Genomic DNA, 22,098 nt, shown 5'->3' on the forward strand with positions numbered 1-22,098 from the left:
CATCACATGTGATAACTATTTTACTTCGCACAAGCTGGGGCAGGAGCTCCTCAAGAGGAAGCCGATGATGGCAGGAACACGAAGAAAAAAACGAGTTCCCACCTCAGCTGTTGACCACAGAACATCTAAGTTTGTGTTCATGGCCGAGACGTCCCTGGTGTCCTACGTGCCAAAGAAAGGCAAATGTGGTACTCATGAGTATGCTACATAGGGATGGGAGAAATACATTTGCAGCACACACAGTATACATTTTCTGTTCAATGAAGCTTGGTAGCATTTCCATAAAATACTGTATGGAAAATGTGTCTGTCCAATTTGTTCAGTCCAAAGCAATAAACGTCAGTGATGAAAACCTTATTTAATTCATATTGGTACAAGTAAACAAGATTTAATCAACCCTTGTCTTGATTATAATTGATTGATTTTCAAAAATCACATTTTATCACAAAAAACAAATAGCACTTGTATTGATATATATGGTCTAGCAGCGGTAAATGACAATTATTAACCATATATACGGCATTTATTGCTTGTAATTGAGATGAAGTCAACATCTGTAAAGTATTTTTACCTGGCTGTATTGTTTTGTATCTGTATTGTAACGGCTTGTTCTTTTAAAAACCCAATAATGGTGTGGGTCCACCAGACCCGCGAACATTGGGTGAATAACAAAAACATGAACAAAACACAAGGGTTAAATTGCTCATGTTGAATTTAACAGTATATGCTTAATTCGTCGGTAAAACAATTGTAACACCATACGACCTCAGCTTATAATTCTGGAGTTCTTGTTAACATAAGCAAAGTTAAATATAGTCATTCCCTTTCTGTGAATGAAGTAACAGTGATTGTGTTACTTGTATTTTCTTTTTAAACATGTGAAATGTGTATAGTGCATTGTAATTACGTAAATAATTGTTTATCATGTGACATATGCATCTCTATAAAAACAAAATGCATTAACAACATAATTTTATTGTTTTAAGTTGCTGATGTTCAATATAACAGTATAGGCAATAGACTTCAATATTGAAGGTCAAAAAGCTCCCTCGCTGGCTCCCCTCCCTCCCAGCAGAGTTAGCTTGGTGGAGAGACACATACACCGAGCAGCAAAATGGCCGACCGTCAACCAACTGACTTTATAGCGCTTTAAAAACGAAGATATTCTGCGTATTTCGTTTACATTATCTTTAAACATACATAAATCAGAGTTTTTAAATGGTATTTTCTTCGATCTGTAGTTATTCGCATTTTGGGGTATACTGTTTTGCCTCGAATGTCTAGAAAAGCTAGAATTTCGCACTGAAGCACTTTATTTCATATGTAGCTAGCTAGCTAATTCCTGAGGTGAGTACTTCCACCAAATCATTTAATTACCAAGCTAACAATTAACCAATGCATTTTTTTTGCTGTGTTCCAACTAGTCACAGTGTGCCTAGTTCTGTGTGTATTCAGTTGTTTATGGCTATTTCTGGCGTACGGACTGTTCCGTCGACATAGTACGAACTAGCCAGCATTTTCAAAATGGCAAATGCATGCTAGCTGGTAGCTAGCTACTTCGATAGCTCGATTGCTGACTAGCTTAGGTAGCTCGTTATGCTGATGCTTTTTAACGTGTACTCGGTTGTTTAGCTAGGTTATGATAATTTAGACCTTTTGATATTGGGTAAAATGGCAAATTGTACTAGCTATATAGGTTATGTAAAATTACAGTAAGCAGTGTTCTGGTGGCAGCTAACGCGCTACGCATTGTATTGTATCGTACGTGCAAACATAGCTAGCTAGCATTCCCGTATCAACATTTGCTAGCTCGTTCGCTAGACAGCCTAGTTAGCTTTGTTAGCTAGGTAATTTGTGCGCATCTGCCATGCATTAGCTAGACTATATATTTCTGCATTATATATTTCTTGCAGGTTAGTTAGTGGTCTGACTAGGTTCACAATGAACCTAAGATTAATTTCTAAATGGCTCTGCAAACGGCTTGATGCGTAGCTAACGTTGGCTGTGCAACTAGTCTAACGTAATAGCCCGTACCAATGTTAGTTTTACCTTGCTAACGTTAGACTTATAACCAGCTAGCTAGCTAAATGCGTGCGATGTTTTGCAATATAGTGCGCTAACATAAATTTTAGAAGAAGAGCGTTGTGTTTTAGACAGGTTAGAGCTCGTGTAGCGAGCTGTAAATATTGCGTTACCCACACTCACTGGAGTGCCTAGGCCCCCGAATGCGACTGCTACTTCGACCCGAGGCTTTCAGGACATTGTTTTGCAGTGGGCCGAGCGGCTGGAGGTCGGATTGAATTAAAATCCAAAAACTAGTTGGATAGCCACAGTCGTGAACAAAATCGCACACCTTATGTATGGATGTAAGTTATAACATGCGGCACATTTGACGATATCGGTTTGGTTGTATGTCAAAGTAAGGTCCATGTATTTGACAGCATTGCAGACGATGGGATTGGTTTACTGGCGTCGTTAGCCAGATAACGTACTGCAGCACAGTGCTGCGCCGAGAATTACAGCAAGCCAATAACTAGCCAGATCGCTAACAGGATTTACTCATGGATTAACATTTTAGCTAGCACTAGCTAACAAGTTTAACAGTCATTGTGCTGGATATACCGTGTTGTGCGACCACAGCCTGCTGCCTGTGCCTGTTGATTAAACTAGCTTGCGACGTAAATACTGATCATGCTAAGCATTCGAATCTTGCGGAATAAGCTTAAGATCAACGTTTATATTCAGTGTTGCAATGTGTAATATGGATAAGTAAATGTCTTTATGTTAAGTGCGTATGAGCAAAGAGCCGGAAAGCAAGTTATCGGCTATTTGTAGCCAACGTTATGTATATGTTGGAGCCGTAATGGCGAGCTTTATAGAACAAGCATTTCTCAATTTCTTAATTTGATTGAAGTTTTTAATGTTATACTGTTTGTTGTAGTTGTTACTTAGAATCGATTATTTTAAAGCTCGAGAGGTCGTATTCAACAGTCTATCGTATATCGTCAAACACTTAAAACGGTACAAGCACGTAAGCATGATTTAAGAGAGGAAATGTATTTGCATCCTTTCATCCTTGGCTTAAGTTCTAAGAGTGATGCCTTCCGTGACGAGAATTATACATTTAACCCAGAGTTTAGAGCCTCGGGCCAATCCTCTACATTTTTGGTCTATTTTACCATTGAAAAACTCTGAAGGTCTGAACGGATTAATTCTATGATATGAGTTGTACATTGATTAGCTAGCTCTATAGTTTGACGTCATCATGCAACTTTTCAAAGATAATGCATGGTTTTTCACCCTTTTTTCCATCTGTGCCTTGATGAATTTCAGAAAGGTGTATCAGGAAAGGGAACAGCAGTTCATGGAAGACAAGAAAAGGAAGAAAGAAGAAAAACGGAAAAGGGAGAATTCCCAGAAGGTAACATGCTGCTTGCATTTAACACTTAAATGCTCTGTCGGTAGAGGAGGTATTCGTTTGCACCTGTTTTACCTGCAATTGATGGGTTCACTGGGTCAAAAAACGGAAAAGAAAAAAAAGACTTATGCATCATTACACTGTTGTGTTTGTCTCTGAATTACCTGTGTTGAGTGGTTGAGTCATATCTATACTCATCTTTACAGTGGCATGTGCCTGCCTTTGAGCGTTTGCATTCCTGAATGTTCGTTTGCGACTGACTGTGTTTGGCGACTGACCAGCTTGTATGTCATTTCAGGTCGCAGAACAAAAAAACAAAGGTAAGCAGTTTTGTAACTCATGTCATTTGCTCAGTTGCCAAGTTCAGAGGCCCCTTCTATTACTTGTCTGTTCTTGAATATGAACTGTGCCCTCCTTTAAATTGTTCACGCAAATGTAATTTCTGTAATTGCACGTCAAGTTGTGTCAATTCCTATATTTGTCCACAAGCTGAATAAAAGCATATCTGCTTCTCTCAGGACTATAAATAACATTTATAAAAGTGATATCCGTCTGTCTGATGGTGTTACTGGACAGTGTGTTTCTGTGCAGCGCTAATGCACGCCCTGATGAGCTAAGCCTGAGAGACTTACGATGCGCATTCTCTGTTTGTTTTTTGTTTTTCAGTGCCAGAATTGACCAAGCCTACGTCCACCCAGTCTCCGGCCACCCCCAGCTCTGTGTCCCCCAACCCTGGCCCTGCCCCCTCCCCTGCCACCGCGGCTGCTGGGGCCCCCCCTCAGGGTGGGAACAATGCTAAGCGGCCGGCGGTGGCCAACGGACAGCCCCCCTCCAGCGCCCCAGTGCCCCAGCGCTACATGCCCCGCGAAGTGCCCCCTCGATTCCGCTGCCAGCAGGACCACAAAGTGCTACTGAAGAGGGGCCAGCCGCCACTGTCCTGCATGCTGCTGGGGGGGGGCAGTGGCGGGGGAGGCACCCCTCTCTCACAGGGGGATGCGCCCGGTGCAACAGCAGCTGCTGCGTCAGGTGAGTGGAGGGCCCGGGGGGGGGCGTTCGTGTGCCTGCCTTCGAATCTGAAGGGAGCGGCAGTTGGCGCCCTGCCTTCCGGTTCCGTGGACACCGTGATGGTTCAGGAAATAGGCCACAGAGCAGAAACATGCTTCGCTTCACAAAAAGGCTTCACTGTTTTAGTGGCTTTGTTGTCTTCTGTTGGATTTTGCTCTATGAGCTGGTATTCTTGTTTAATGCCAACACCAATATCAGATAAAATGGTACCTGTACTTTGTAAGATTATCTGGGTAACAATTGTAGATTATCTGCTGTTTTAGTTGAGGCTGTTTCACAGTAGCTTGTGCTGTGAAGCTGAAGCATCGCGGAATTGATGGTGTGATGAGTCAGTTTGAGCAAACTGCAGCACCGCAGGCTGATAATGTCTGCTGCATTTCACGAATACATGTAACAAGCGACCCTGTATGCATGCTTTATTTAATTGCTACAAGATTCAGTGAAAGTAGAGAAGAGCCAGTGTTCTCAGAGGGCTGGAATGTACCCACATCCTCATAGGCTCTGCCTTCACTGCCTTAAAAGAAAAGGAGTTTGCTGTAGAACACTAATTACTGTGTACTTCTAGCGTAGGCCCTGGGATGCCATGTTCAAGAACAGTGCTTCCAAAAACCTCAGGTACTGCCAGCCAGATCCAGGAATTTTGGTGTGTTCCACCTTTAAGCACACCAGACACTTAACTGCTCAAGCCCTTGATGAACTATCCGTTGTGCTTGAGGTGGAATACGTCAAACACCTGGATCTGGCTGAGGTGTACCCTGAGGAGAGTTTTGGGAACCACTGTTTGAGAAGATCCTTTTACAGTCTTGTGGAATTTGATGTTTGTGCGGAGTCCATGCCTAATCCCTGGAGTCGTGGTGAACGCCCTGCTTGACTAACGCACGGTTCGCTCTTTGTCCCTGTGCAGATTCCAGTCCTGGGGCTCTGGGTCCGGCCGCCCCCTCGCTGCCCCACTCCTCCTCCTCATCAGTCGCTGCTTCTTCTACTACTACTTCTTCAAATTATGCAAATTCCACGTGGGGGGCGAGCTCTGGCAGCCAAGCCCCTCTCTCAGGGGCTGGGAGAAGGTGATAGTGGACGGGTCTGACCTGGAGGAGAAGGCCCAGCATCGGGGCCGGGGCGGGGACCGGAGGGGACGGGGCGGGCGGGGGCCCTGAGCAGCAGTGCCTCATGGAGTGACGCGGCCGCTCCAGCAGCAGCAGAAGGCGGTGGGGGCAGGGGGCGGGGCCAGGGGCAGGGCCAGGGCCGGGGAAAGGGGGCAGTTCCGGCAGCCCCTCTCCTCCCTCGTCCTCCTGCTCGCCCAGCGAATGTACGCAGGCCCCGGCAGCGGCCCGTGGGGGGGCCTCCCATGGCCAGCGGCGAGGGGGGGAGCGCGGCCGCCCCTTCCAAATCCAAAGCCGCCCCTCTCCCCGGGACCCTGGACGGGGTCCAGCGGGTGGCAGCGGCGGGGTTCCTGGTGCCAACTTCAATCCCAGCGCCAACCCTTCTGCCTGGCCCGCCCTGGTGCAGGATGGGACAGCCGGGGCCGACGGCTCCACCCCTCCTCCCCTGCCCAACCCGCCGCCTCTGTCCGCCAACCCCCTCCCTCAATCATCCCTCCCCATCTGCCAATCCCGCCGGTCATCAGCACCTTCACCAAATGCAAGCCAGGGAGAGGGAGAGCCTCTGCGGGGAGTGGGCCGGGGCGCGGCCCGAGCCAGGAACAGGACCAAAAACAGCCGAGGAGGAGCCGGAGTGCGGGCTCGGTGGAGGAGGCGACGCCGCTAACTCCTCCTCCTCCTCTACAGCCTCCTCCTCATCGTGGAGAGCCCAGCCCTTCTCCTCCGACCCCAAAACAGGTTCCTCGAGGACTGACCCGTGGGACGGCACAGCGGGAGGGGGCGCGGCCGGGGAGGGGGCCAGCTCGTGGGCGTACGGCGGCCCGGAGGGGAAGGGGGCGGGGGGGAAAGCCTGGGGCGGCTCCAAGACCCCCGGGGTATCTCAGGGAGCGTGGGGCGGGGGCGGTGGGCCGGAGCTTTCAGTGGGGGAGTGGGGCAAGAGCGCGGGCGGGGGGGCGGGACCCAACAATCCGGGGGGAGGAGGCGGCTGCAGCAGCACCAGCAGCAGCAGCGAGGGGAGCGTGGGCAACCCTCCCACCTCCTCCTCCCCAACTGCATCTTCTATGACAAGAGCTTGGGACAATCAGAAGGGGGTGGGAGACGCCGGGGGCGGGGGAGACGGGCGAGTGGGGTGGCCAGGGGAGGGGGGGGACCTCGTCCTCCAGCGGGGGCGGACACTCCCGGGCTGGGAGCGGCGCCCATAATCAGCACCACCACCACCGCACCCACAATCCCCCCAACCCCGAGGCGGCCTTACACACCCTGCTCAGCCGGACCGACCTGGACCCCCGCGTGCTGTCCAACACCGGCTGGGGCCAGACCCAAATCCGGCAGAACGTGGCCTGGGACCTGGAGGTAGGCGGGAGCAGCGGGGGCGTGGGCCCCTCCGTGGCGCCCAACAGTGCAAGCCTCGCTCCTCCTTACTCTACCCCCACCGCCAACCCGGCTACTGCTGATCCGTCGGCACCTTCCGCTCCCCCTGGCCCCAGGCCGGGCCTGAACTCCAGCGCCACGGCGGCCGAAGGCTGGGAGAGCGGCAGCAGCGGCAGCAACAACAGCAGCGCTTCCCTGCCTGCCCGCGGCCCCCGGCCCCGGCCCCCCTGGCCCCAGCACCGCGCACCCCGGGGCCCCTGCAGCCCGGAGGAAACCCGGCCGGCCCCCAGGGCAAGAGCGGCGGGGGCTGGGGACCGAACAAGTCCGGTGGAAAGCCAAGGGAAAGGGTGGGGGCAGCGAGGGCCAGGACTGGAGGGAGAACCGAGGAGGAGGAGGAGGAGGGAGGAGGAGGTGGTGAGGTGGAGGAGGAGGAGGAGGAGGAGGAGGAGCAGGAGCAGGAGGAGGAGGGGTGGGGAGATTTCGGTCAACAGGGTACCCCGGCTGGAGGTGGTTCCGGCAGTGGCTGGGGAGGTCAGGAGGAGAAAGGGATGGGAGGCTGGAAGGAGGTGGGGAGGGATGGGGGAGGCTGGGGTCAGCAGAGGCGGCGGCGGCGGAGGAGGAGGAGGAGGAGGAGGAGGAGCTGGTGGAGGAGGTGGGGGGGGGATTGGGGGAGAGAGGGAGTCCAAGTCAGGAACTGGGGGGTTGGCGGGGACGCAAAGGGGGGGTGGAGGGAGGGGGTGGAGACGCAGAAGTGGGAACGTGGGGCAGCTGGGATGAGGGGCGCACCCAGGAGAGGCTGGGGAGGGGGAGGGGGGGAGGGGGGAGGGGGAGGGGGGGACACAGGAGGCAAATCTCACCAGGGTTGGGGGGGGTAAAGGGCACCAGTCACAGATACCAAACAGTCAGTCGGCCATGATGAAGACCCCTGGACCACAGCAGCAGCAGCAGCAGCAGCAGCAGCAGCAGCAACCCCAGCAGCCACTAGAGCCGGGGCCCATGCAGGGTGGCTGGGGTAAGCCTGGGGGTCCCATCTCCCAGAACCAGAACCAGAACCAGAACCAGAACCAGAACCCAAAGCTCAGGCTGGACCTCGGGGCCCCGTACCCCGCCTGCCCCAGTGGCCCAGCAGCGAGGGCCCGGAGCCCAGCGGCTGGAGGGAGCCCTCGCCCCAGTCCATCAGCCGAAAGATGGAAATCGACGACGGGACTCGTCCGCCTGGGGCGACCCCAACCACTACAACCACAAGAGGCGTCAACTTGTGGGACAAGAACAGTGCCCCCGCCAGCCAGCCCCCGCCACTGCACGCCCAGCCACCGCCTGCGTCTCAGCAGCAGCAGCAGCAGCAGCAGCAGAAGCAGCAGCAGCAGCAGCAGCAGGGGCCCCGGCCCCGGCCCCCGGTCCCGGTCCCCGGCCCCGGCCCCACCCAGCAGCAGCCACCATCGGGAAGGCCTGCCCATCAGCACGGTCCCCCCCGGCAACAGGGACATGAACCCGGGACACATGCCTGCCAAGGCCTCTGAATGGGTAAGAAATGGAAAAATGATCAGATGTTTTCATAAGCTCTGTCTGTGTATGTGTGTGTTTTATGTGCCTCTGGCTTTGCCCGTAATTATGCCTTATAAATGGACACTTACATAATACTACTGAAGGAAGCTGAAGAAGATTATTAGGAAGTCTGTGTGCTTGCCTGATGAATGGGAAATTGTGTCCCTGATGATATTCCTCTTCTGCCCTGGGACATGGGCTGCAGTTTGGGGAGGTGGCCCTTCTCCCTCCAGCCCCTCTGTGGACAACGGCACGGCCGCCTGGGGCAAGCCCACTGACGCACACACCTGGCTGGGGCGACCCGGAGGATTCTGGGAAGGCCTCGGGCTGGGGGAACCTTTCTCCCAACCCAATCAAATCTGGTAAGAAAATTATGTATTCGCCCGAGTGCCGTGTACTTTTTGCAGTAGCGAGATAACGCCCCCCTCCCTGTATAAGTGCTGAATATCATCCTTTTAAGCCCCTCTCATGGCCTTGTCCACAGGCTCAAAGTCTATGCAAGAAGGCTGGGGTGGGGGTGAGGGCGAGGGCTCGGTCAGCGCGTCCCGCCACTCCAGCTGGGAGGAGGAAGAGGAGGGGACCGGCGTGTGGAGCAGTGCGGGGTCCCAGGGTAGCAGCTCCTCCTACAACTCCGGGGGCTGGGGGCAGGGCCACGGGGGCAAGAAGGGCAACAGCAAGGTATGCCGGGGAAGGGAGTGCACATGTGTGTGCGTGTTCGTGTGTGAGAGTGTTCGTGCTTACATGTTTATATCTGTATGAAGGCAGAATCTGCGTGCTAGTGATTGGCTGTTCCTAATTGTGTTTACTGGTTTGTGGCTCCATGGCTGTGTTTGTGTGTGTTTCTCAGGGACCCTTGAAGGGCGGTGGCGGAGACTCCTGGATGAACCCCATGGCCAGACAGTTCTCACACATGGGGCTCTTGGTGAGTTCAGTGAGCGTTTGGGCGGGGTCAGCGTGTGCTGTGCCTGTCTGTCCGTGCCAACAGTGGCGATAATGAGGCCTGTCGTTGCCAGGGTGAGGACCCCAGCGGGCGGCCCCTGGACCTGGCCCCAGGCCCTCCCCAGGACAAGAAGCTGGAGGGAGACAAGCGTGGAATGAGCCTCAGTGACTACAACGGAGAGATTCGCAAAGGGGGGAGAGGAGGAGCGGGAGGAGGAGGGGGAACAGTCTTCCGTTCGCCCAGTTCCAAAGAAGTTGGGCCAGGCGAGCCTGGTCCTTACTATGACAAGGTACTGCTGAAAGCGCGTAGTCCTCTCAGGGTTTTAGGACGTGCGACTGCCTTTTTCTCTGCGTCAAACTCCCTGCGCTCCCTCCTCTCCTGCACTCCCATTCCGTCATCCTCTCCCCCCCACCCTTGCATTCTTCTATCTCTTTTGGTCTTTCTCTTTCGTTTCTTTTCCCCGTCCACTGCCTGTGTCCTCCTTTTGGTCATAGCACTCCCCTCCGTGGCCCCTCTGGTACAATTGGCTGCAGCTGTGATCAGCTGACCTTGCCTTTAACCAATCAGGATGGTTGGAGAGGATGGACTTTGTGCTTTATTTTCTCCACCCACTCGGTTTTAGCGCCCCACCCGATCACCAAAAGGGAGGCTTGCATGCTGTTGTATTGCCTCGGGGCTCTGAAGTATGGAGCTTAATGGCAAACCTTTAAACCTTTTTACCGTTTCAAAACCGTAGTGAATAGAAATTCCACTGATGTTGTCTCGCATTGTTGGGAGGGCAGAAAGAGGTTGTGTACATTTATGCACTTTTCGTCCGTGCTTGGCATTCTATAAGACCTTGCTGTGTGATGCAATGTTAACTTCAGAGATAAAGACGGCAGGTGAGCAGTAAAGAAAAAACATTACTTAGTCGCCAGATTTTTTTGGCAATACTTCCCACTGCAGAGTATGCAAGTGTGCATCTGGAGCCACAGCTATATCACACTCCGTCATTCAAGGTCCGTCACTTCATTTGCATTTACATTTACATTTACATTTACTTCATCAGCACATCTTACTCAAGTTATCCCATCTCTTCTCCCTCTCCAATTTCTTTCCTCCCAAGCCAGCCATGTAACTCAAGCGCACTGTCCTTTTCCCTCTGTCTTCTGGTTATTTCTTTAGATCAGGGATACTCAAATCTGGCCATCAGTCATTCGCTCTGCTGGTGTTCTCTTCTGCCTGATAGCCCATGGTCCAGTTATGTCACTGATGTGCCAGGGATTACTCTCTCCTCAGGTGCACCAGGTTTAAAGAATTCCCACATTAGAGGGGAGGAATGAAAACCAGCAGTGCTATTTGAGTATTCCTGCGTCACATCTTCACTGATGTGCCTGCTTTTAAATCCTCTCATCTTCCTCTGTCAGACGGGTGGTCACAGTGTGTTTGGTGGAAGTGGTGGGATGGCCCAGTCTCGAGGGGTGCACCAGCCTGGTGTGCCACCCATTAACCCATCCCCAGGGATACGAGCGCAAGTGCCTCATCAGTTCCTGTCACCTCAGGTACTTACTACTGCAAAGTTCTGACTCTTGAGTTTTAGTTGCCATTTTAAAATAAGTACTAATTCGGGGAGGTAAATGGCTATAGAGGCCAGCTACTGGTAGTGTGGGTGTGATGTTTTCAGCTTGTCACCTCATCCACATCCAGCAGATGGAGCCAATCTCCTGTAAAGTACTGTCCACCAATGCCTCGGCTCATCAGTGCCATATATAGTATTCTTTATGGCTCCTATTCTCGGGGGGAATTTGTGAGTTGTTTGTCGAAGTAATTGAATCGGTCCAGTCCTGGAAACATGACAGCCTGTGGGTTTAAGGGCCATAATCTTTGACTAATTGCATTAAGGTACAAATTGATTTGGAATGAATGTGCATTACGAAGTCTGTTTTTGGCATGTTTGTTAAGTATACAAACCAGTCTGATATGAATGCATTGTGAGGCAGTGTTATATGCTACTTGGTGTAGCAGAAATACCATGTGTGTTTATAAATAATATACTACAGTGTTGTGTAAATGCAACGTCTGTTTGTAAGCACACTGAGCAGTGCTATGTAAATGCAGTGTGTGTTTGTAAAGGCCCACAGCAGTGCAGTAAAATGCAGTATGTGTTTGTAAATACCCCCAGCAGGTGTGTGTAAACGTTGTGTGTTTGTAAGCACAGGGAGCCGTATTGTGTAAATGCAGTGTGTGTTTATGAACACACAGCAGTGTTGTGCAAATGCAGCGTGTGTTTTAGGAATGTACTCTAAAGTGTATACATGCAGTGTGTTTGTAAGCACACACAGCAGTGTTGTGTAAATTCAGTGTGTGTTTGTAAGCACACATAGCATTATTGTGTAAAGGCAGTGTGTGTTTGTAAATGTGCTCTACAGTGTGTAAATGCGGTGTTTCTAAGTGCATACAGCAGTGTTGTGTAACTGCAGTGTGTGTTTGTAAGCACACGCAGTAGTGTTGTGTAACTGCAGCGTGTGTTTGTAAGCACACACAGCAGTATTGTGTGAAAGCAGTGTGTTTGTAAGCGCACACAGCGCTGTTGTAAATGCAGTGTGTGTTTGTAAGCACACACAGCAGTGTTGTGTAAAAGCAGTGTGTTTGTAAGCACACACAGCACTGCTGTAAATGCAGCGTAATGCAGATGCTCTGTTGTGTTGCAGCTGCCGAGCTCCATGCTGAAGCAGATGCCCCCTCCCAGCAGCAGTGTGGGGGGAGTGGGAGGGGTGGCAGGGGGGGTATTTCCGCCTCAGCTCTCTCCCCAGCACATCGCCATGCTCAGCAGCATTTATCCTCCACACATCCAGTTCCAGCTGGTAAATATCCTGCAGATTCGCATTTTCAAGTCAGGAACCTGTTTGCAAGTCTTCATTATGAAGTTTAACACAATGGCCTTTAACATGGGTGTGGCCTCAGCGTCCCATGAAGGACCGGACGTCATGGTCGTCTTTGTCTGCTCCGTGGCTCTGAAATTCTGTTCTAATCTGCCATGTTATAACCTGCTCGTAGTGGCTGTTACACATGTATTACTTGAGTGAGGCATTAATACTTCAAAGTAACTCACACCTTTATTGTTGCTGCTTGTTTTCACATTGGCGACACTAATGAAATCGCAGGTGATACTTAATGCTTGTGGAAATTGTGGCATTGCATTACAGTCTAGTAGCAGATGTTCTTATCTGGAGGAACGAACACAGCTTGTGTTCTTCTACAGTACATATGAGTCCATTACTGCTGTCCATAAGTATTTGGACAGTGGTACAATTTCTGTTCTTTTGGCTCTGTAATCCAGCACATTGGATTTAAAATCAAACCAGACTGTCCTTTAATCTGAGGGCATTTATATCCATATTGGGTGGTGCATGTAGGAATTGCATCCCTTTTTATACACATCATCTCCCACATTATAAAGGACGAAAAATAATTGGACCGTTGGCTTCTCGGCTGTTCTGAATTCGTCAGGTGTGTTTAATCCCTTGTTCAGTATAAGAATCAGAAAACTTTTAAGTATCTAGTCTTGATTCCAGTCTTTTGATTCCCTTTGGAGTCTATCATTAGCGTTTGTCAACATGAGGACCGGAGTTGTACTGATGAAAGTCAGGGCCATTATTCGTACAGGACCAAAAGAACATAAATTGTACCACTGCCCAAAAACTGCAGTGTGTATTTACTCACTCACTCACTCGAGCTTAATTGTAATGTAGTGCGCTCCCAGGGAAGGGGCCGCAGCGCTGCGTCGGGTGTCTGACTGCAGGCACGTCTCCTCTCCTCTCCTCTCCCCAGGCCTGCCAGCTCCTCCTGCAGCAGCAGCAGCAGCCCCAGCAGCAGCAGCAGCAGCAGCAGATCCTGCAGAACCAGAGGAAGTTCCCCCAGAACATACGCCAACAGCCAGACCCCCAGCAGGTACTGACCCCCTCCCTCGGGAGGCCGTATGAAGAGCGTCACTCGCCTGTCCTGTGAAATTCGGTGGTGACACTTTACGATGAAGTTACTTGAATTCACATTAAGTGATGTAGTTGTTCATGAACTAACTACTGATAAATTAATCTGTGAATTTGCGCATTGTTCATTTATATTAGTTATTAGTTTTATATTGGTTATACCACGCCACCTAGGGCAAATGCAGCATGCTGATTGGCCAAGACGTGTCACGTGGGTCTGCATTATTATGCACAAATATCAATGAGTACAACTTGCGCTATGCAATGCATTTCGAATTCAAGTAGTCTGGTTATAGACGACCTGGTGACAGATATGTTACTGTAGGCTACGTTCCATTGAGTTAGGCTACGCTTTGCATTGTCAGATAACCATGGGAGATTTTTCAAACATAATGTAACGGACCGTTTTTAACTTAGGCAGTAATAATAACATCACTTACAAAATATGAGAGAAAGATCAAACGTTTACTGTCTCTAATTCACTCTGTAAATCGACAGTAAGTGCCGCAAGCATAGAGGAATGTACTTGGATTTCTATAAATTGCTTGCTATTATTTCGCAAGCTAACATTAGTTAGCCCAACGTGTTATTTCCTTTCGGCGATGGTGAGCTAGTGAACTTTTTTTCGGCGATGATGCAGTTGGATTTTAGTTGCAGCTAGCAATTTTAGGCTGAGTGAAGATTTCTTTCTCCGCAACAGGGACTAGTGTGTTTGTAATTGCCCTTCAGGGTGGTAAACTGCCCTCCGCCTCATATCAGGCCTCCCCGTCGGGCAGTTATTTCCTCATAACTGACTCATCCCTGGGTATTATCCCTTACTTATATCGTCATATTCGAATGGGGGGGAAAGAAAGTGTAATGTATTTGTTACCGGTGAACTAATACGTTCATCCTGTAGTTTCCTAATATATAAATATTTGTTTAACGAATACACATACATGACTTAATATATTTACATACATTAACTAATGAAAGGTTAATGTCATGCTTAATCTATTTGTACGTCATTAACTAATGTAGTTGTAAGCATGAAGTAATGATATACAAATACATGAGTTAATACCCTTTACTACATTAGTGTTGTAAAGTGTTACCAGTTGAGTTCCCCCGGTGTGGTGGTTCACTGCGCTGTCCTCTCTCTTCCCCAGCTGGCTCGGATCATGGCTGTGCTTCAGCAGCAGAGGCAGCAGCAGCAGCAGGGTGGAGGGGCCGGTGGGGGCTCCAAACTGTCCCCCTCTCACCTGGGAGGGGTCCCCCAGAAACCGACCATGGCCGATCCCCTGTCTCACCCCGGCCTGGGGGGGACCCTGGCTGACCTGCATTCGAAAACACAGGGGGGCTACTCTGGTGAGTTTCACTCTGCCCTGTAACTCGTGACCCCTGCCCCGGTCAGCGCCGAATATAACATGTAAAACAAACAAGCGAATGTTGCTTTTGGAGGTCTGCCGTATCTCCTGCTGTTGGTATTTGCAGCTCCCCGTATTACTGGGTTTAGGTTTTTTATTTTTTGCCTTGTTATTGCTTTGGCTTTCTGTGCAGTTTGGCTGTCTGTGACAGTTGTTCTGGCATGTTTCTGGATAAATCCTTTCAGAGATTTTGTTGTTTGCTCACTCTGAGAAGTGTGAGCTTAATCCCCAGCTGACTGCTGAGGCCTCCTCCCGTTCATGGGCTGGTTGGAGCGTCATGCAGCAGAGTGGAAAGCCGTGAAGAAGTGCAATCTGTGACGAATCGCACTTTTGCCAGAAGCGGAGTCGTAGATTAGTTTTTCGGTGTTATGGGACTTTTCGTTGTGCTCGGCGACAGCTGTGTTTAAGCGCAGAAGCTGAAACGGAAACGGGAGCGAATGTCGGGCAGTGTGTTTTTGCGGTAGTCACGGCGTCTGTCTCTGCAGGCTTCGGCTCCGGGCTGGAGATGGGCTCCATGGTGGGCGGTCCGGGGGGGATGAAGGACAGCGGGGGCCAGCAGTCCCGCTTCAAGTGGATTATGGAGGGGCACTCCCCTGCCCCCTCGCCTCCCGACAGTGCACTTCACAAGAACGGTGAGACGCCCAGCGCCGGCACCCGTCTAGACCTGCTGTAACAGACTTTTCCAACATGCAGAGGGCTGCCTTTGAGCCGTTAGTGGGGAATTTGCTCTTCTTTGTTTGGATTAGGCTTTGTCCCGTGCTCACTCTGCAGTTTGCTCTCTCTCTCTCTTCCTCCCCCTCTTCCTCTTCCTCGCTCAGGCCCCATCTCGGCTCCAGTGAAGCTGAGGGGGGGATCCCCCTATTCCCAGTACGAGCTCCTGGGCGGTGAGGGTTTGGGGGTACCCCCTCAGGGTCCGTCTGATAACTGGCATCGAACCCCTGGAAACAAAATGGGAACCAAAACTGGCTCCTCCAGCTGGCCACCAGGTGAACACCCCCCGCAACGCTGACACTGCAAAGCACAGACACACCTTCTCACTGCATCTCCCCGGTGTGCCCTCCTTAGTCTTTTTCCAATGGCACTCCCCTGACCAAAAACACAAGTTTGGATCCAGTCTCGTCTCGTGATACAAAGGACATGCACATCCTGAGACGAAGCTTATTTAAAAGTCTATATGCAATAAAAAATAAAAATGCTAATGTGGTTAAAGTGCATAAATTATGCATTGAGAATGGCTCAGGGTTGACTGTTGTATTTGTGGTTGCTGTGGTGACAGAGTTCCAGCCCGGAGTCCCCTGGAAAGGAATTCAAAGTGCTGACCCGGAATCTGACCCCTACATGACCCCAGGCAGTGTGTTGGGCTCCTCTGGGACATCTGGCCTGAATGACACTGAGCACCAGTTACTGAGAGACAACACAGGTACTGAGCGTGTTCAGCACACTGAGCACCAGTTACTGAGAGACAACACAGGTACTGAGCGTGTTCAGCAGACTGAGAAGAGTGCAATTTAAACTGTCCAGCCTGCATGTAAAAATGTGTATATATATATATATATATATATATATATATATATATATATATATATATATATATATATATATATATATATATATATATATATGTTTTGTACATGATGTGTAATCAACAATTGAAGGCAAATTGATATTGACAATTACAGGTCTCTTGAGAGAGAGAGAGAGAGGGAGGGGGAAATGAGACACCATACACAGGATCTAACACCATTATCCAAGGTGTTCTTGCACGCAGCTGGTTGATCTGACGCTCTCTCTCTCTCTCTCTCTCTCTCTCTCTCTCTCTCTCCCCCTCTCCCCCTCTCTCTCTCTCCGTTTCAGAGTCCAATCCCCCCCTCAACACCTTGCTGCCTTCACCAGGTGCCTGGCCCTACAGTGCCTCAGACAGCCCCCTCAACAATGCACACAGCGCGGGTAACTGCGCTCAGCCCCGCTCCTCTGTCTTCACTGCGTCCAGCAGATTCACATTAAAGCAGATTCGTTTTAGATGGCCAGCTTCAATGAAGCTTGAGTTCTATCTGTATATGATTATTTTGGTTATTTAAAATGTTTGCCTGCATGTGAAAATATTCTGTCTTTAAAGAAGCATTTGCAGAGAGACTGCAGAATCATAGCTGCTAAACAAATGTGCTTGATTTGCTTGCCTTTGAAAAGGCGTTGAGTTTATACACCTGTGTATTTACTGAAGACATCCTGTAGATGTGTCTAAAACGGGGCCCAACCTGGAATTCAAAAGTACAGCCTGTTTTTAACCGCTGCTCCCACTAGAACAATGTGAGACATATTATTGTTTTAAGAGGAGGCCAGTTTCAGACAGGGAATTCTGATGAGAGAGAGCGAGAGAGGGTTTCCTCGGTGCTTTTCAGCAGTTTTGGTGTATCGCCCTGTTCCAGTACCGTCCCGCCCTTGCTGTTGAGTTTTAACAGGATTATTTTCCCCTCGCTTGTGGATGGAAAAGAAATCGTGATTTATTTCCTTTCAGCAAAGTACACGGAGTACAAACCCAGCTGGCCCCCTGACCCCATTGGACACAACAAGCCCTGGAAGGCCAATCGGAACAGCTCACAGATGCCACGCCCACCGCCTGGACTGACTCATCAGAAGCAGCCCCCCCTCTCTTCCTGGGGCGGGGGAGGCCCGCGATTGGCCAGGGGCTGGGGAGGGTCTGGCGGCAGCCAGGAATCCAGATACGGGCCAGGTATGCGCTGCGCTGCGCTGTACTGTACTGTTCCTCTGTAATCCTCACTGTGCTCCACAGTCATTTCCCCACAGTTTATCCCCAGTCAAATCTGCACGGCAAAGTCCAGGCCGTTGGTACACAGCTGGGACTTAGGCCTACATCAGGAGGAGAGCTGTTTTTTCTTGTTAGAAGCTAAAGTAGTTATATGAGAGAATAAATTGATTTGATGTTGTGTGCAGGGTCTGCATGGAGCGATGCTGGAGCCTCCAGGGGCAGCTGCTGGCTTGTGCTGAGCAACCTCACTCCACAGGTAAACACTACTGTGTCTGTGTCCGTCTGTCTGTCTCTGCACTGACTTTAATGTACTGGAAAGGGAGCAACAGATAGACAAGTAAGAGGAAGACGGGGAGGGGGAAACAAATAAGGTCTGCTACAAATAAAGAAGGCACTTATCAGACTTTGTCCCTTGTTTGAGTATTGACAGAATAAAGTGGTACGTATACAGCATTGCTTGGACATAATTGCTTGATGAGTAATCTGACCGTTAAGTATACGGGCGGTGCAGGTGGAAGAACAGATGCAGTGGAAATGGATGTCCACCCCAGTGGAACATCTCATCAGCTGCTTGTGTTGAGCGTGTCTCGTGTGTTCTCCCCCGGCTGCAGATTGACGGCTCCACGCTGCGCACGATCTGCATGCAGCACGGGCCCCTGCTGACCTTCCACCTGGGCCTGACCCAGGGCAGCGCGCTCATCTGCTACAGCTCCCGGCAGGAAGCGGCCAAGGCACAGAGCGCTCTGCACATGTGAGTGACCGTGCCACCTCTGACCTCTCCCACTCTGCCCTGCTTTCTCTAACGTGGCCCCCCCCCAACCTGCAGCCTGTGTTTGACAGTTGTGAGGGCGTTGCTATGGTAGCAAGTGAGGCACATTTGAAAGCGTATATATATATTTTTTGTCAGTGCCCAGTGCCTAAATCCCAGCCCACTATGTTGACAAGAAAACGGAACACGCTGACACTCAGTCACATTTTGGTGCTGCTGTACATTACTGCGGAGAGGGATTTGCCCGTAGTTTCTTGTTCGGATAGCACGCTGGTGATTGTTTTGTTTTTATGTGGGATTTATGTCCGTCTGCTGCCCAGCCCTGAGGAAATTGCCTGTTTTTTTTTTTTTTTGTAGGTGCGTACTGGGCAACACCACCATCCTGGCAGAGTTTGTGAGCGAGGAGGAAGTCGCTCGCTATTTTGCACATTCCCAGGCGGGAGGGGGCGGCGGCAGCGGCAGTGGCGGTGGGGCGGTCCCCGGGGCCGGAGGAGGCCAGGGGCCCACGGGGACGGGCGCGGTGGGGGCCAGCACTGGAGGGAGCACCCCGGGCAGCGAGAGGGAGAGGGCGCCAGGAGCGGCGGGGGCAGCAGCAGGAGGAGGGGCGGCGCCCGGAGGAAGCGGCAGCGGAGGAGGGGCTAGCATAGGAAGCGTGGGGCCTTCGGGCTCCGGCTGGCAGAGTTTGGACAGTTCAGGCAGCTCTCCGGATCCCTCGTCAGCCCAAGGACCAGGGCTGAGTATTTTTGCCCAGTGGAGCAGCAACGGGGCTGGGGGAGGAGGAGTGGGTGGAGGTACAGGGGGTGTGGAGCCTGGCCGGCAGGGGCTGTGGGGTGCTATGACCCCGGGGTACCCCAGCAGCAGTCTGTGGGGGGCCCCCACCATGGAGGACAGGCACCAGATGGGCAGCCCTGCCGCACTGCTACCTGGGGACCTGCTAGGTGGGGGAACCGACTCCATCTGACTGACAGGCACACAAGAACTACACTCACTGACTGGCACTCAAGAACTACAATCACTGACAGGCACACAAGAACTACAATCACAGACAGGCACACAAAAACTCACTGACGGACTGACATACTTGCGCATGAAGATGTATCCTATGCTGATACAAGACGACACCGGTACACAATAATGCAAACGCAGCAACACGCACTCACGTGCCCTGACACACTTTCCGAAAACAGATACACTTTTTCAGCAGTGCAGATGGTGAAATACACGAACACACACACGCGCGCACACACACAACATTTCCCTTAAATGAAGATTTCAACAGCAAGACTTGAATGAAAGAAAAAGCCAATCAGAATCAAAGACGGAGCTCAGCTGGATGGAATGGCGTGCAGTAGGGCAGAAATGCTGAAAAACAAGCAGACCGAGACATTTACACTTCGACTCGCACTGTAAAAACACACGACTCGCATCATGTGGGCGCGCTGCTTGAAGGCAGGCAGTGTGCGGCATATGATTCGTATTGTTACAACTCCTGTAGACAGAGGGAATCAGACACACCTCCACACGTGCACACCGCTCTGATATATGACAAGCAAACTGCATCTTAATACTTAGATTTTTGTTTGGGACAGTGGAATCCAGAAATGTATTTTCCTTCAAACACTGACCTCATTTTCTTTTTGTTTCACCCCCTCCCCAAATCGAGTTCATTGTTGTTATGACTACAGTTACTTTGTATTCAGTTGTACTGAGGCATCCTCTTGTTTCCATGCCGATGAGAGGCTAGTAGGGAGGAAGTCAAATTGGAGTGTGTATGTGCAGGGGAAAACAAGACTGAGATTAGACGTTCATAAGTGAGGTGTGTGTTTCTTCGTATCTGTTTTGCTTAAGGAGGTGAATGAGTATGTGTGAGGTAGCGTATAGCAGGTTTTGGATGGTGTGCGCTCTGAAAGTGCATTCAAAGTATGTGTGTCGTATGCATGTTTAAGAACATTGGCACTAATTAATATTTTCTTTTTCTTTTAAGAGATTTTGTTTTTATCAGCCTTTTTTGTTTTGTATATCTTCTGCATTGCAATAATAAAAGATTGTTTTTAAATATTCAACCGAGGGCATACACGTAGAGAGAGATGCCAAATCTATCACACCAAGTTGAGCTGGACGGGTGCTTACAAACACCTAAAAAAGTTACGATGTTTTATTTTATTGTTGATATTTCATGTTTTAAATTAAGACAGGCTTTAACACTCCTGTTCAGTTTTGTTTTTTTGTTTAAGATTTTAGAGGAAAAGACATTAATTTAAAAGATGAGAACAAGAAGGATAATAAAGGTTGAATTATATGTTGTGATTGTTATGTTGCATTAGATGTTAACAGAATTTGTGTTTGCGATTAAAACAGTTTTCTGTTCATTTCAGAGGTGCATCCCTACCCTGCACAAAGACTTGCCACTCTTGCACACATGTTGGTGGCTGTGCTTGCTTTGTCTATCTGCTACCACAGCATAGACTCCTTACATACTTGCCCCCTCGTCTTTCTTGCCTGTCCAATTTGTCCTATGCTTTATCACCATTCAAAACTATTTCCACATTCTATATTTTACCTTCGCCCTGAGGTATTTTGTATCCAATGAGCCACGGCTGATTTCCCCCACCCCCTTACCGTTTCTTGATGGTCTGTACCAAGACTTTGGTCGAGGGGATTCTAGCACTGCCTATGTACACGTACACTACTAAAGGGTCAGTGACAGTGTCCGATCACTTCATAGAAAATAGCCCATTTTGCCATTTCCATAACATTGTTAGCCCCATCCCTCAAAGTGAGGCATTGACTCAGTTATTTGTCACAGTCACTGATACAGGGACTCCGTTTCTTTTTTTCGCTACAGCGGCCTTCAAGTGTCTGGTGGGCTACAGTACACTATCTTGCCTCGTTTTACTGTTCTCTCTTTCCTGCTTCAAGCCTGTTTGAAAGGGTCTCTGACCTGTTCTGTGAAGAGCAGAATGTGTTTATTCGGTCCGCATGTAACCAGAAGTCCACTGTTGCCCCCCCTCCCCCCCCTCAACAGTACTGGGGACCATGGTTTCAAAGTGTTGAGTCTGAACGATGGTACATTTTTTATTTTTTTTGCTGTGGTCAGCATTTACAGTGCACTAACCAAGACACTCTGTACTGTAATAATCAGGTTTAGGCAGCCGCAAGCTCTTCTGGTTCATTGCATTGGCTGCAAGACTGTGTTAACAACCAGTTTTCACACTCCATTCCATTCACTCTCAGGAGATGAGCTGGACCTGACAAGCACTGTAAGTGAGAGGGGGCCCTGCAACTCAGAGCTGCTGGAATGGAGTGGGCTGGGATAGAATAGCATGGAACTGAAGCTTGTTCAGGAGATGGGCCTGCCTAGCTTTACATTTCTAACAGCTGGATCTTATTGGCCGAACTTCAGTTTTTGATATTGACATTTACAACATTTTCTACATTTTATTTCCATTAAGCTGTTTTTGTTTTGTTTTGCTTGTCAGGGATTAGTTTACAGTTGCATAAATATACACACGGACAACATACTAAAGTAACTACTGGAGTTTCTCCTCAGTGTGTGAGGCTTAATTTTTTTTTATTAAACTGAGGGACATTTTTTGTCAAGGCTGTGTAATTATATATGTACAATGTAATGTAAACAAAATGAATACTTTGGGGGGTGAGGATGGGAGTGCAGTGCAGACCCCAGTCTCCCCATTCCAAATCTTAAATAAAGAGCTTGTTTTCATTCAAGACTCATGTTGATATTATTCACA

General features: G+C 49.8%; 1 protein-coding gene across 1 annotated transcript; it reads left to right on the top strand.

Annotated features, from left to right (window-relative positions):
• The first annotated feature begins 1,098 nt into the window (after positions 1–1,098).
• On the top strand, positions 1,099–22,070 carry tnrc6ba (trinucleotide repeat containing adaptor 6Ba). Its single transcript, XM_061230491.1, is given in 30 exon segments — positions 1,099–1,347; positions 3,334–3,421; positions 3,717–3,738; positions 4,085–4,444; positions 5,388–5,513; positions 5,785–6,694; positions 6,696–7,330; positions 7,742–7,995; positions 7,997–8,050; positions 8,052–8,159; positions 8,162–8,197; positions 8,199–8,306; positions 8,379–8,415; positions 8,702–8,784; positions 8,786–8,858; positions 8,981–9,174; positions 9,344–9,418; positions 9,510–9,725; positions 10,843–10,977; positions 12,127–12,279; positions 13,247–13,366; positions 14,553–14,751; positions 15,296–15,442; positions 15,629–15,796; positions 16,087–16,230; positions 16,665–16,757; positions 17,326–17,541; positions 17,763–17,833; positions 18,189–18,328; positions 18,704–22,070. Coding segments are annotated over 29 exon segments (5,538 nt in total). The 5' UTR covers positions 1,099–1,347; positions 3,334–3,364; the 3' UTR covers positions 19,308–22,070.
• The last annotated feature ends 28 nt before the right edge of the window (positions 22,071–22,098 follow it).

Source organism: Conger conger, chromosome 2 (assembly GCF_963514075.1).
Source record: "Conger conger chromosome 2, fConCon1.1, whole genome shotgun sequence".
In the NCBI taxonomy this organism is placed as follows: Eukaryota; Metazoa; Chordata; class Actinopteri; order Anguilliformes; family Congridae; genus Conger; species Conger conger.